Raw genomic sequence first — 16,659 nt, forward strand, 5'->3', positions numbered from 1 at the left:
ATGCCCAGGAATTAGTTTCCTAAAACTGAAATGATTTCATCAGTATTTTTCCTCCATTCTCTAAATTTCTGTATGTTTCTCTGAAAAGAAGAGATTGTTTTTCAGGACTATTTGGCTTTTCCTGAGGTTATTTCTCTAAATATGTTTTTCAAAAGAGTGAACAGCACATTCTTGAATCAACCCAGTGCAAAGTTTTTAAGGAATACAAATCAACAAGATTTGGCTACAGAGCAAGTCTTGTGTTTTGTGCAGGGTAGGAAATGGATCTAGAGCTGATCTTCTTTTTTCTTGAAAAATTACATCTTTAATTATGGAAAGTTTGGAAATTATTCTGCATTGAATTCACAAACTGCCTCATCAGGATGAAAGTTTGTTAGTGGAAGATGTACTAAAAGAATGTTTCAAAGGTCACTGTATCTGAACAGCAATAATACATATTGTAGTATCTTGACAAGCTCACATAAGCTGAAGTTTGAATGTATTCAAACGCTATTACCCATTTATTATAGACCAGTGTAGTTTTGGAGCAATAGAGTAATTTGTTCTTGGAGTTTCACATTCTGCAACTCTGCAACAGATATGGCTGTTTGGACAGTTATCAAAGTTAGCCTCATGCAAAATGCATTGCAGTAGCCACATCTTATTTGACTGGGGCTTTGTAGAAGTCCATAGTATGAACCCATTGTTTAGTAATAACATATGCATATGGTAAAGAAAATATTATGACTAACTATTAGAGTTCTTTCCAGTACAAATTATTTCTAAGGAGCATTACTAGTTTATGTGAAGAGGACAAAATTGTCCTGATTCTTGTTATAATGGTTTGTTTCGCAATCCAGTCATTTGATATCCCCTTAGACACAGAGGTCATTGAGAGTACAGACATGAGATGATGATTTGAGTGATATGACACTGACACAAGAAGTTGGGATTAGATATTAAGAGAGATTTCATTAGAACTGCATAATTTCAATGCTGTCCCTATTGAGAAAGCTCTTTTGTAGTTTATCTTGTGTTTAATAGATGTTGTATTTGAAATGTGAAAAATCTACATTAAAGAACTTTGCATTTTTAAATGTTTCCCACAATCAATTGGAAATATTATTTTAGAGCTTTTATTTTTTTAATGTTTATTAACTGTTGATTAAGAATTATGTCCTAGTTCTGACAAACTACTGTGATTTGCTGGAAGAAAACAATTTAAAACCTTGATTTTTACAACTTTATCTTATTTTGATGAACCATGGTTAAGATTAACTACAATGTAATGTTTAGATGTAATACGAAAAGCAAAAGATTCCCACCTCCTTGTAGCTACTCTGAATGCATGGGTTGGTTAAAACCACCCTATGTTTTGTAGATTAATGAAATCTATTGTTTATTGTTATATCTCAATACATGCAAATGTTTATCTGATATATATTTGACAGATTTCACTCTTTTTATCTTTGGTGTTCGAATCTGACTCAACTCAATTCCCAAAGTAATTATCATTTCCTCCTGTGATGTCCTCTAGTTTTTACAAATAGATCTTAAGAGAACAGTTTTTTCATGTGTTTCAAGCCATCTCAGCATCATCATGTGGCACAAAGCTAGCATTTCTGTACACTCTGCTGAGCAGTCTAAATGGGCTTTACATTCTTCTGGAGTTGTTTGCTTTAAAGCACAGAAAAGGATAGTAAATTGGGGAAATTAAGTTCTGTAGTACATCTGGAAATAGTATTGATTAAAAAATCAGAAGCCATAGTCCAATCCTATTCGTGTTTACTTCATATTTTCTCAAAATGTGTTCTAGAGAAAGCCCCCCTTCTTTCCAAATTCAGAGAAGAAGAAATTAGCTGAGCTTGCAGATACTGATCCATCAGTACATGAATACAACTGGATTTTATTCATCTGTAAACCTCTTGTGTATTCTAAATTTTATTAGTTACACAGTTTTAACCATTTTTGTTGCTTTGTACCTTCAAGTTGTTTCTGACTTATAGCAACCCAAGGAGAATCTATCATGGGATTTTTCTTGCCAAGACTTGTTCAAAGAAGATCTGTCTTCTCCTCCCTCTCAAACTGAGAGAGTGGAATTTGCCCATAGTCACCCAGTGGGTTTCCATGGTTCAGAGGGGATTTGAACTCTTCTCTCCAAATTGTAATCTAGTGCTCAAATCATTATATCACACTGACTTTCTTAGTTAATGCCTTCACCTTATTCTAGTTTTGAAGGTACTATAGTTTAACATAATGTTAAATATGTGAAATTTCCTATCATTTAATGTTGCTTTAACAAACTATATAATGTTGTTAGGCTGCCAGTCCCTGCAGCCCTAGCCAGAATAGACAGTTTTGCAGAATGCTAGAAATTATAGGCCATGCAGTTCCTACCTCTGGAGTAATGGATCTTGGCCTGTATATGCAATGTTAGCAAAAGCTCAGTTTGGGTAGAGCAGATGCTTGGTGGTCATTGCTTCATGGTTATCAATGAAGCTATATTTATTTATTTATTCCTTATCTATGAAATTTATACCCCTCCTTTTCCCAGTCAACAGAATATAAAAGAATATGCCATAGTATGTTCAGAAATATGACCTACTTTTTAGAAATAGTTTTATTCCAGAACCTTCCAGAAGTCTAGGTAGATTCTTATATTTCTAAAACATTGGCTTATGCAAGGTTAGTTTCATATAGTGTCTAGACCAGGCAAGGGCAAACTTTGGCCCTCTAGATGTTTTGGACTTCAACTTCCACAATTCCTAACAACCACTGTTAGGAATTGTGGGAGTTACAGTCCAAAATATCTGGGGGGGACGACGAAGACGAATTTTGCCCATGCCTGGTCTAGACTGTGCTGGAATGAGACTTGGGAAATCCAGGTTCTGTCCTCCATCTGGCCAAAGGTCACCTGGTGATACGCATTTGGTGACCTTAAGGCACTCTTACTTTCATCCCAACCATATTGAGAAGTCTAAACTGCTAGGGTTCATAAATTGTGGACCCCCAAACATTTGCATTACTGCCTGTACTGCCAGCTTTGAAGTCTATAAGAATCCATTTTAGCTGTAGAAAAAGTCATATTCTCCTTTATTGACGTTCCGGCAAAAATTGATATTAAATTATTTATGGAGTAAACCATCTGCCAGATAGTGGCTAAAATGAATTTATAGCACAAAATGTGTCTTTTGTTTTTGCATTGGACATTGGTTTCACTTTCTTTCTCCATGTCAACTTAGGGTTTTGTGAAGAAAGTGCTTGTAGTGGATTTTTAAAGAGGAGAGGATGGAAGAAAAAAAGTTATGCCTCTCCCTCCTCCATAAAGGAGGCTGTTTTAATAATCCTTACAATTTGACTGAAGGTGCTAGTTATTGCTTGGCTGTATCCCTTCAAAATGTGCTTTTATATTACAGAGTCTGAGTAGTCATCATTCTCTGTTGCTAAATAAAAACTGATGACACCTGGGGTGGGGTAGAAGAAATGTTCTAGTTCTCCAAAACATTGAAAGCTGTGGTTCACCAGAGCATGCGAGTATTTATTTAAAGTATTGATTTACTTTTCAAAGTGTGTTAAAAGTTGCCTGTTGCAATGATGAAAAGGTAATTCATTAAATCATTTGATGCTCAGCTCATTTCTTTGTTAAAATATGCATATAGGAATAAGAAGAGAATGGAATGAATGTTCTCTGTCATAATATCTATAAAATCTAAAAGTAATGTTTGAAAGTGACAAAAAACCTGAACACCTTGCACCACTAAATAAATAATAAACCAATTCTCCTCAGTATGATATTTTTAAAATATGATTTTCATGTACCGTTGTTCTCTCCCCCACCCCAGTACTTTTAGGCTAATTATGATACCTGTAACTCATTGCTTCCAAACTCTAGATTTGCCTGTCATTAACACTGGGTTTAATGACATTCCAGAGATCATTGCAGTATCCTTCTGTTTGGTGCCTAACGGCTAAATTGATGCTTTGCTTGACAGTGAAGGAAAATGTTTCATCCTGTTGGGAATGATTCTGCAGTTCTCATGAAAAACAAAGATACTCTGTGGAAGAGTAGATCATGAGGTCTGAGCTGTGATAAAATGCACAGAACGATATGAAAAAAGAATGTTTTGCATTGTCTTAGGATGTTGTAACAAAAAGGCACTCTGCTTTTTTCCAAGAAATTGATTTAATGGAACATTGGATAGTAATAGTCTACTGCATTTGAATACATATCTTCTAGATCAGGCATGGGCAAACTTAGGCCCTCCAGGTGTTTTGGACTTCAACTCCCACAATTCCTAACAGCCAGTAAGCTGGCAGGGGTTTCTGAAAGTTGAAGTCCAAAACACCTGGAGGGCCTAAGTTTGCCCATGCCTGTCCTAGATACCCATATTCCAATAACTCAGGGTGCATCTACATTAGGCATGGGCAAACTAAGGCCCACAGGCCGGAAACGGCCCTCTGAGCCCTTATGCCCGGCCCTCAAAATTTCCCCCATCCTCCGCCGAAAGGACAAGGGAGGAAGACATGTGATGGCTGTGAGCCCTCTTAGTCACTGCATGCCTTCCTTGGGCCCTCCTCCTGGCATAAAGACAGGACAAGCGTTCCTGCCTCAATGCCGGGAGAAGCCTGGCCTTGTGAAAAGGCATGTGGCAGGTGAAGTGGCTCCAAAGCCGCCTTGCCTGTTGCTTGCCTTGCCCTTCACCCGGTGTCAGGATGAGGCGAAGCCCCATCCCGATGCTGGCAGAAGGGAGAGACATGCGGAGACCGAGGGCCCGCCAAAGCCTCACCTTCCTCCCAGCATAAGGATGGGGAGATCACCTGAGGGTGATCCGCGTCTGGTCCCACCCTCTGCCCCTCCCCCTCCTGGGATCATTATGCTTCTGTGGATGTCTCCCATAGAGCTAACTTGTGAAAATACAGATCACAGCATTGCAAAATATCTATTTTCTTTCTTCTACTCCTCACTCCTGAACTCTATTCTGTTTTGTCATAGCTATAATTTTGTAATTGTTTCATATCACGGTCTTATTTATATTTATCTTTTAAATTAGGTTCAAGCCTTTCTTTCCATTTCAAGTTGAGCCCTATGAAGAATATCAGGATCGGCTTCTCAGTATAAAAGATTTTTCACTAACTGAAGGACGATTGAAACTTTCCTTGATAGAATGTGCAAGGTAAGTACTTAGAACTATTTCTAATTTTGATTTGATAGAGTTTCTTAAATTCATGCATATGGCCTGAACTAGATTGTGGATTAGGCCTGTGGAACTTAAAAGTAAGGATAAGATATCAACACAAGTCCAACTATGTGCACAAGTACAACTGATTTTTCTTTAAAATGTTTTCAGTTACAATAAGCACAACATTTGATATCTCTTCACTAACTGAAGATTGCTGTGAGATATTGATAATAACTATTAGCAGCACATTTTAATCTAGGTTAGTATTATTTGTAAGTGCGCTGCAAAACAATCCTTTCTTTTTCTTAAAAGTGACACTACTTGTTTTCAGATATTAACAGTAAAATCATATGCAAGTCCTGTTATGTTAAATGTGGCTTTTTGCAATGTGGCAACCATATACTTTCAGTGATAAACATAAAGCAGGTCTATATAGAAATTTATATTAAGAATATGTGGGTGGATTGGGGGGGGGGGGTTCTTTGGGAGTATACTATGAGGCAAGTCAGTTAGCCAGGTCATTAGAATTTGAACTGGAATGGTCAAAAGGAAGGGTGCAATTAGAAAAGGAAGGAAATAGTTGGAAAAGGGGAACATGTATGAGAGAGAGAGTAGACAAAAAAAAATAAAGAACTTAAAGGTTGGCCCCTGCTTAACAATGTTGTTAATTGGGAAAAAATGGCAAAATAATTTATAAATATATAAAATTGACCCTTTCCCATTAGAAAACTTGGAAAATAAGGACAAGACATTCAGGAACCTAATAAAGGCCCTGTAAGAAAATGGTATCAAAAAGGTAGGGGACTTTGTGGAGCCCAATGGAAAATTTTCAAACTAGGGCAAGATTAAATGCAAAGACCTTTTTATCTTATCTTGAATTATACTATTGGTTGTTGCTTTTGATGCCTTTTATATATTATTATTATATTTTTATGCGTTTTAATGTGTTAAATTTTAACTTGGTTGATTGGGCTTGGAATTGTTGGGTTATTGTACAAGGAATTAATCACCTTATCTTACAACACAAAAACCACCCTTATAGAGAATTGGAAAAAAAAATAACTTTAACGAGAAATTATTCAGGTCTTGGATTGACAACATTCAGAAAATTAAACATATGAGGATCAAAGAAAATAATCTCTAAATGGTATAGAACCCTCCTTCAATTAACTCATATAATGGGAAATATTTCCAACAAATGTTGACATAAGTATGGGGGAAATAGGTTCATTCTCCCACATGTAGTGGGATTGTAGAAAAATTAAGAACAATTACAGTAAAATAAGAAATGTAATAGAAGAAATAATAGGGAAAAAATTAAAGTTGGATAAAGAGAGATTCATGTCTCTCACTATAGAGGCAAAGGGAGATAACAATAATTGGACAGAAATCCTAAAATATATGATAGCTGCAGTACAGGTTACAGTAGTCCGAGGATGGAGAGACAATACAAAATGGGATTTAGAAATATGGTGGTCTTATCTTATATAATCAATGATTTAATTAATCAAAGGAAAAACTAGTATATGAATAGTCGTACAAAACAAAACTGGTATATGAAATGGCCTATTCTAATCAATAAAATAGACAAAGTTGATAGATATAGTACCTTGAACTATATGAACTGTGTGGAAGATATAGTACCTTCCACACAGTTAAACTGATGCAATGACATCATTTGGAATTGCTGTCCCAGGAGGGAGGGGGAACATGGGTGGGGGGTATGGGTAATGGGAGATACACATCTAAGAAATGTGTAAAGTGTTATATAATGTAAAGTGACTTTTGGAATAACTTATATCGAGATAAGATTTGTATAGCAAAGGTTTGTTAATTGAATGGATGTATCAATAAATAGGAAAAAAGAATATGTTTCCAACCCTCACAAACATTAAGATATAGAAGACAAAATATAAAAATAAGAAACAATATCAGCAAGAATTAAATATTGCCTTGCTGCATGTAATGCTTTGCCTTATATTTCAGTTCTTGGGTAATACTTGATAATTTATCAGCTTTAAATTCTTAATAGTTGCTTCTTTATCCTCCCTTTAAATCAACAATTTTTAATTATAGAATCTTAATGGATACACAGCCAAATATAGCATTTCAGATATAAGCAGGCAAGTTTCACTTTAGCCTTAGGGATAATATGATATTTTGAAATACTGCAGTCAAATTATGATTCCTCTCTGATTTTAAAGCAGATCAAAAGACATCCAATATAAAAATGTGGATTTTTAAAATCAATTGGGTGGTATTCACGCCAAGAGGAAGACCGTCACCGCCATGGATGTCGTCTATGCTCTGAAACGTCAAGGCCGCACTCTTTACGGCTTCGGCGGTTAAGGGAGATCTCTTGAAGCCCCGATTTCTCTCAAAAAGTAATCTCATGTGTAGGGAAAGAATATACAGTACTTGGTTATAAAATCCTTAGCAGATCAGTACTTGCTTTTATATCTATATGAAATGTCCATTATTTTGTAAATGATTATTGACAGAACTAAAATAATTTAGCTTCCCTGTCTCAAGCACACTTATATGTAAGTAAGGTTTCCTATTTTGTGTGTTTCTGAGTAGGTGTTCATGTGTCTGCTTAAATCAAAATAATCAAATCTTGTTTTGCATTAATAAGTTTTAAACATTGCTAAGTGACATTACAGGAAAGGGAGATGTATCCTTCTTTATGTCTTTTAACTGCAACCTTCATCATCTCAAACTCTTGGATAGACTGATTTGTCATGAGAGTAAAAATCCCAACATCATAAAGAGGACCAAACATTTAAAATGATTAAGAGACATTGGAACACATACTGCCATGCATGTCAACAAAACACAAAGGAATGGTAAACTTCCATTTCAAAATAAGTGTTGAAAAAGAGTAATGAAAGGTCACAAATAGACTAAAATTAGCCCCAGAGATTAAGTATAGTTTAAGAAAATAGTTCTGGATTATGTTTATTGTAATGTAAGTGAACCCATAAATTGAATCATTTGATCGGGCTCCCCATGATCTTATCTGGCAAGCACTACAGTCACATGAAATACCAGAAGACTGTGTAACATGGATAAAGCTACTATGTAATAATACAACAAGTATGGTCCGCTGCCCAGCAGGGATTTCACCACCCTTAAACATCACTGTTGCATACATCAGGGATCAGCGTTCCCACCATTACTATTCATACTCTTCATGGACACTGCAACAGCAGATTTGCAGACTGTGCATCCCTATGCAGAAAACATAGCACCAAAAACCATAGATGGCGACACAATGCCAGACAAATAAGTGCAGCCTGGTTGAAATGTTGGCAAACTGCTGGCATTCTGTGCGACTCAAAAATGCCTGAACAACTCAAGGCTAAGATCGACACAACAGTTGTTTGCCCAGTAGCCCTCTATGGGGCAGAGTGCTGGCCAGCAACCAAAAAGAAACATGAACAAACCCTTAACACAATGGAAATGAAAATGCTAAGATGGACACGTGGCTTGACACATCTTGACCATGTGCCAAATGATGACATCTGTCAAAGACTAGGAATATAAGCGATTAGCGAGAAAATGCAGGAAGCAAGACTACAGTGGTACAGCCATGTCATGAGAAGAGAACTAACATGAGTACCACAAACAGAACTACATTTGGAGATTGCAGGACGATGACCATGTGGATGGCCAAAGAAAAGATGGATGGACACCATCAACAAAGACATGTGGGGCTGCCAACCTGAGACCTGAGGATGCCCAAAACAAAGCCCTGCGGAAACAACAATCACCATTGGGAAAATAGCTTAGAAAGAAAGAAGAGGGAAATAAAATACATAATTTTCATGAAGGCAGCATTGAGCAATATGCTGCATTTCATGTGAGCAAGCCAGAAGGTCCATTCTGCTAGCAATAGCAGTTTTTCCAGAGGCATGGGGTAATGGCAAGGAAGGACAAAGTCATCACATGTAACTTTTCAAAATAGCTTCCAGATTATACTGGGTGTGATAATCCACCCAAACATCAGGCTGCTGATGCATTTGTTTGCTTAGCTTTGCCACTGCTGTTTCCATGGTCTTTTTCTTCTTGACCTTGTTAGCCCACTATTATAATTACACCAGCAGGTCTGTGACAACAATATTTCTCAATCAGTTCTTTTTGTAGCTATTATTAATCTAAAGACAATTTGAATATGAAAGCTAAATATAAGCTTAGAAATGGCAAGCATATAAAGTTGGATCATATACTTTAAAATTAGTCTAGTACAAGCTAAAACATTTAAATCAAGGTGAGTCATGGAAGTATTTCAAGCAACAAATAAATATTCTACAAATAAAGCCACTGGTGCACATGTATTACGCTGGAATGAAAGCACAGCATCAGCCAGAATCGATGTCTTTCTTAATTTAAAAGACTACAGATTGTTCTTCATATGGCACTGTCTTTGAAGACAAATGGAAAACAGGCCAAAGGCTATTAGCATCTGGGAAACTTTCACATATACCTAAACATGGTTTTGGTGGGTTATTTGTCATTCTCAATAGTTAAAATTCTCAGAATTTATTTGTCATTCTCAATAATTAAAATTCTCAGAAAACTATTTATTTATTTTATTTATTTGCGATACTTGTATACCGCCGTTTCTCAGCCTAGCCGGCGACTCAACGCGGTTTACAACAACTTATAACAAACAACAGTATACAGTTTAAAAGCATAAAAACATAATCCACAATACATATATCAATAAACTATGAGACCTCTTTTTCCGTCTTGAGTGTTTCTGAGGTTTCAGGAATAAATTATGTTTTTCACAGCTTGAAAGAATAGGCTTAACTACTACTTTTGCCGGATTTCAAGATAAGAGTGGCACAAGAAGATCCAGCTTGCTCTCTTGGGGAAGTGAAGAAACTGGATCTGAACACTTCTGATTTATTGTCTTTTCCACTAGAGGGAGTAAATGCTTCATTGCACTTCTGATGTTACAAACAACGTTGAGTTGTGAAAATACTTGTATATATCTGTACATTCTGCTTAATATGAGCAAATTAACATAGTTACGGTATTACAAGAAATGTAAAAAAAAATGATGGTAACAACATTATTGAATACTAATGTTGCTAATATTCTTGCATTCCAGGTTACTTATTTTTGGATCCTATGAGAGGGAAGTCACTATTCATTGCACATTTGAACTGAGTGAGAATGTTTGGGAAGAAAAACAACGAACTTTCATCAAAACGGTATATATTTGGTATTCTTATTTACAGGCCTTTTTCTTTCCTTGTTTCATGTAAACAAATAAGAACTTTTACTGCAAATGCAGTCATAAGGAATCACCCACTTCTTGACCTCAGAGGTTCATGAAATATGGCCAGAAAATATGATCTACAACCCTCTTGAAATATCTATGTCATCTTTAACTTCTTTAGATGATAAAAAATACAATAAATATAGCATTTGTAATTAATTCTATTTAGACCCATTTCTCTTTTTGATACGTCTTCTCTCTGCCTCTCTCTTTTTTTCTGGAGAAGATCAGCATCATTTTCTGTAGATAAATAACCAGCCACTTCTTCCAAACATTTCCCAGAAAATAAGGCCTTTATACTTTTCCTTTATGTCAACTTAGTCATCATTTGCTCCTTGGTGCCTCAGACTACAAATTACATGACCCTCAATTTTGAAAAACAGTTCCAGGAAAGGAAGCAGTGTTGAGAAAAAGATAGTGTTAACAAGTCTTCCCATGCATGGAGAACTGAGAAAGAGTAAAACGTACATCCCAGTGTTGATTTCTGCAGTTTCACAACTATGCCAAGAAGAGGGCAAAATCATGATTTTTTTAAACCTAGAATATAAATATAATTCATAGATTCATTCATTTGTGATCATTCGATATGGCAGTTGTCAAATTTAGTTGTTCTGTATAAGTTCAGTTCATAGATTGGGATAAGGTTATATCAGCATTATGGCATTCCAGTAGAAGTTTCTGATATGACTGTGGGAAATGGCTGCCCGTTAGCTAAATAAAAATTAAAAAATAATGAAGTATATAAAGTTTTGTAAAGGTATAGTATCTCTGTGAACAGATGTTTTGAATTATTTATTTTCAGTATTTATATACCACCTTTTTCAACCCCGGAGGGGACTCAAGGCGGTTTACAATGTTGGCAACAATTAAATGCCATTGATAAAAAAACAGTATAAAATCAAAATTGACCCTCCCCTGATAAAACATTAAAAGGTTTGTCCTATTGATAAATAAAACTCTGTGTAGTGTCTTTACTAGTTTAGGAGCATGAAATGCTTTCTTTACTGAGAGTAGGGGTGCATCTACCCTGTAGAATTAATACAGTTTGACATCCCTTTCAACTGGCATGGCTCAAGGTTATGGAATCATGGGAGTTTCAGCTTTAGAAGGTCTTTAACCTTCTGTTGCAAAAAGTGATGATACCTCTTTAAACTGGCACTCCCATACTTCTATAGCATTGAGCCATGGCATTTAAAGTTATGTCAAGCTGCATTAATTCTGTAGTGTATATGCACCTTATTTTTTTTTTGCTAGTTTCTAGTTTATTTTCCACAGGTTATATTCATTGAGAGCTGGCTTGTTAAAGTGCTACTGTTCCGGAGTAGATTAGAATTCACATCTCCTTGTGGCCAGAAAACTTGCTTAGTGTCTTTCCTACTTCTTAGCATTGGGGTGAAAACAATCTGAGCAAAAGAGAGAAAGTAGTAGAAATAATTCTAGCAATCAAGACTTGTGTAATGACTAGTTATAATCATTTTTCTCTCTTTGTATGAAATATATTCACAAAATAACTGAACACATGGCAGTCTGTTGGCTAAATGTGTTCTAGATTTCTGTCAAATGAATTTTGCCATCTGTTCATAACTGAGTTAGCGGCATGATTTCCAATTTTTGCTCAGCTCATGCTTGTCATTTTGTATATTCATCATGCTATTTCTTTTCTGTGTTTGAATAAATTTAAACACCAGAGGGCAGTATTGCTATTCATATGACCAGATTGATGAATACAAATCCGTGAGTTAAAGTTCCAAGAAAGCTTTTTAACTGCGTTTTGAAATAGACGAAGTTTGTTTAATGTAGAAGATCACAGTCTTTCAACCATTACAATGATGCCAGTACCATGTGCTTGAACAGAACTTAAATTACTTGTATCGAGTTTAAGAATACTTAAATAGCAAAACTGAATGAAACTGTTAATGGAAGTACAGGTTGTCCCCTAGTTACAAACATCTTACTTGGAAATGACTTATGGTTAAGAACAATTCTGAGATGATAGGAAGTTAAAGAAATCTACCCCTCAGAAGGGAAATTTACTGCTGAAAGAACTATCATGGGGAAAAGGTGTCTCAACTGAAGCTTTATAATCAGTGAGATAAAATCTTCTGAACAGGGGTACAGACAGCAAAACAAACACCACAGGGGTGTTAACTCTTCCCTATGCCATCCAAAGCTTGCATATATGTATACACACACACACGTACATTATCTATCTATCTATCTATCTATCTATCTGAAGTTACACTTAAAAATGTACCTGTTTTGGCTGACATTCAAATTCAACTTAAGAACAGACCCACAGAATCTATCATGTTTGTTACTTGGGGACTGCCTTGTACTTGGATTCTTTTTGAGGAGAAGAACTCTTGGATTGCTTAAAACTGTATTCTGAAAGGCGGTCATTGCCTTAAAACCCCAGGGTATTTTGTTTGTTAGTTTTTGATCTTTGAGGCCTTTTCTTTGTTTTTGATTGTTCAGGTTAATTGAGAAATTTACCCTCTTCCTGGAGATGATGTCCCTCCATTTCCTCCTGAATGAAGCTAAGGAGGGCAGGGGCCTTTAAATTGTTCATGGCTCCAGGCATGTTTTCTTTCCCATTCCTCCCAGATTGATCTTTCAGATGTGTAGCCATTTTAGGATACAGCTCATGTGACTAAATCGTTTTTCCTTTTAAATGGATACTGTTCAACTTTCTATGGGCAGTATTCAGCACCACCAATTTTCCTCTCAGTTGTGAGATTCGCTTTTTGTAGCAGCAGAGAGGTGTGCTTTAACAAATAGATTCCTTTTCCATGAGGAGGTGGTGACAATCCAAATTACCCAATATATAAGCAAAACCATATTCTCATATAAAGTTGACAAAGATGGTGAGCCCCTAGTGCTCCCAAGCTTGGAAAGAGATCTCATTAGATCATGAGGACTGTAGAGTTGAACTACTCTTCTAACTCCAAAGATTCCTACTGCAAGCATCTTACAGGACTTCCCCTAGATCCCCAGGATTTCCTTGAAAAGGAATATTCTCCAGCCTCTGATCTTCATAAATCACTTCTGCTTTGTTGTCCAGAGAGTTTTGCTACCCTGCCCATCTAAAATGCCCCATCTTCCTCCTACAGGACATTTTTTGGTCGCATGACACCCACCAAGCTGACCAAGTCTATCTCCAGTTTCAGAAGAGCAATAATAATAATAATAATAATAATAATAATAATAATAACAGCAACAGCAACAACAACAGCTTTATTTTTATACCCCGTCCCCATATCCCCGAAGGGACTCGGGTGGCTTACATAGGGCCAAGTCCAACAGAACAGTTAAAACATAGCACATTAAAATGCATATCAACAAAATAATAACAAAAGCAATATAACAAAATATAAGCAACAACATTAAATACTGTATAAAACGAACATCAGAACCGAAAACCAATAGCAAAGTTCAATGTCTCATCGTGTGTGGGCAGTCTGGTGCCACAGCATTAAAGTATACAGCTAATGAGTAAAGTGTAAGTATTGTATAGCAGCGTTGAGAGTAAGAATGATTTACCTCTTAAGGACCTGGATATAACAATTGTAAAGTGTTTGAGGACAAGATTTTTTGGGTCCTAACTTGGGCCAGCGGTCAAGGGAATTGCCTAGTTAAAAGCAAAATGGAACATCCATGTCTTTAAATCCTTGCAGAAGGTGGACAAGGGAGGGTGCTAGCCTAATCTCCTTGGGGAGTGAGTTCCAGAGCAGGGACTATGACTGAGAAGGCCTTTTCTCTCCCCACCAGACGAGCCTGCGACAGAGGTGGAAGTGAGAGCAGAGCCTCCCCAGAGATCTTAAAGAGCATGTGGGTTCATAGGGGAAGATATGGTCGCAAAGATAGGCAGGTCCTGAACCGTTTAGAGCAGGGATCCTCAAACTTTTCAAACAGAGGGCCAGGTCAGAGCCTCTCAAACTGTTGGAGGGCTGGATTATAATTTGAAAAAAACATGAATGAATTCCTATGCACACTGCACATATCTTATTTGTAGTGCAAAAAAACCACTTAAAACAATACAATAATTAAAATGAAAAACAATTCTAACAAATATAAACTTGTTAATATTTCAGTGGGAAGTGTGGGCCTACTTTTGGCTAGGGTTGTTGTTGTTGTTGTGTGCTTTCAAGACTTAGATTGACCCAGAGCAAGGGCCAGGTAAATGACCTTGGAGGGCTGTATTCGGCCCTCGGGCCTTAGTTTGAGAACTCCTGGTTTAGAGCTTTATAGGTGATGACCTGCACTTTGAATTGGGACCAGAAACTTATCAGCAGGCAGCAGAGCTGTTTAAACGGGGGGGGGGGGGGGGGGGGGTGTGCCCGCTCCCTGTAATTTGTTCCAGCTAACAATCTGGCCGCCAACCTTTGCACCAATTGCAGTTTCCGGGCCGTCTTCGAGGGCAGCCCCACGTAGAGTGCATTACAGTAATCCAACCTTGAGTAACAACAACAACAACAGCTTTATTTTTGAGGAAACTAAGGCATGGACTACCATGGTCAAGTCAGACTTCTCGAAGTACAGTCGCAGCTGGCACACGAGTTTTGACTGTGCGAAAGCCCTCCCAGCCACCGCCAAGCATAGGTGGAAGTCCAAGATGCTCTCAATAATTGTGGCATCTGAGGACTCTGTTCTTTTTCTGTGTCATACTCATTTCCAAGCATCTCTAGAAACTCCAGATGGAAAAGGAATCACTCTGTTATCTGTGGCTTCCATAGTTTTCAATGCACCTTCACCTAATAATAGGCAGCCAAGATTTCTCAAAGAATACTCCACCAAAATTCTGTCTTTCACCTAGCTGCAGGCTGACTCAAATAGCAGCTTTAAAACTGACTAACAGGCCTTGTTGAAGGGGGACTATCTACCTGTAGTGATGGATATATTGCTGGCTTCTAGGCAGACAGCATTCAACAAAACTATTGAAGCTACCTTCAGGGTCTTCCTCAGATTATGCTGGCATAATCTATTATACCTAGTCATACATTCTTTATCTTATGTGGTATGAAGCTATGCAAATATTCAGGAGTATTTCATTTTCCCATTACTAAATTTTAACTGCAGTTTCAAAACACCAATGCAGGCCCACTTAAATCAGTGAGTTGTAATGTTTAGGTATATTGAAATAGGAACTAAACAGATTCATTAATATGATCTTCAAACAATAGGGAATTACAGCAGAAGTAAATGTGCCCAGAGCTATGTGGAACACAGGTTTAGATTTTTCTTTTTCTTTTCTTTTTTTTACATTCCTGTCTTGTGTTGGCATTTTCACTTTTTATTACATTATGAAACAGTAGTAAAACGTTAATCTCATATCAGTTATGGCATATTGGTACATAATTTATTCTTAATGAAGATTTTAGGTTATTAAACTTGTCCAGCACATCACTTAAAATGTCAGTTGTAATTCAGGTATTTTTGTGCAGGCAAATTAATCGTATCTTATACTTGGCTGACTGCATACCTAAATAAGGATTTTGGACATACTGTGTGCACTAAATGGTAAAAATTCCTAAATAGATTTCTGCATGGTAAAGAAATGTGCCCTGTGTAGCCAAAATGTTCGAGTATAATGATGGGGATGGTTGTGATTTCATAGTGACAGTGTTGAGGTGGTGGAGGAGGAAGTGTAGAAACAAGTACAGGCGTCCCCCGCTTTTTTATGAAACTTTTTTTGATGGCCCATTCTTTCGACTGTTTTGTATTATAACCAGAACTCATACATTCAACGCGTGGTCCACTTTTTTGTCATGTTAGTGCAACATTTTTGTGACCATGTACGGCTTTTTTCTCTCAATTGATTCCAGTGCCTTCTTGTGGACAGTACTCTATAGAAGTCATTCATAGTGTATCTTTTGTCTTACAAAATATTTGTGCTTATAATACTACATTTGTGTTCATGATACAGTATTTGTGCTGATAATATTGATATTTGTGCTTATAATACAGTATTTGTGCTTATAAGACAGGGTTCCACATTTCTTCCATTTCCACTTTTTGACAGTGCTCTGGTCCCTAACCCATCGAATAAGCGGGGAATGCCTGTATATTGAAGCTACAAGTGGAATCAACACTGTGTGTATGTGCTATATTATTTGGATGCAATACTCTGCATGGAAGGGCACTGAGTGTGGGATGTCAAGAATTTATTTATGCAGATAAAAAGTTCAAGTTCACATGGCATCTTCAATGGAC

The 16,659-nt window shown here is 36.9% G+C and overlaps 1 protein-coding gene across 1 annotated transcript in view; it reads left to right on the forward strand.

Annotated features, from left to right (window-relative positions):
• PDZD8 (PDZ domain containing 8) overlaps window positions 1-16,659 on the forward strand; it is a 47,966-nt gene that overhangs the window by 13,305 nt on the left and 18,002 nt on the right. Inside the window, exons 2-3 of the mRNA XM_060768504.2 lie at window positions 5,031-5,153; window positions 10,279-10,381. Of these exons, the coding sequence (XP_060624487.2) occupies window positions 5,031-5,153; window positions 10,279-10,381 (226 nt within the window). The remainder of the gene's footprint in view (window positions 1-5,030; window positions 5,154-10,278; window positions 10,382-16,659) is intronic.

This window comes from Anolis sagrei, chromosome 3 (assembly GCF_037176765.1).
Source record: "Anolis sagrei isolate rAnoSag1 chromosome 3, rAnoSag1.mat, whole genome shotgun sequence".
NCBI lineage: Eukaryota > Metazoa > Chordata > Lepidosauria > Squamata > Dactyloidae > Anolis > Anolis sagrei.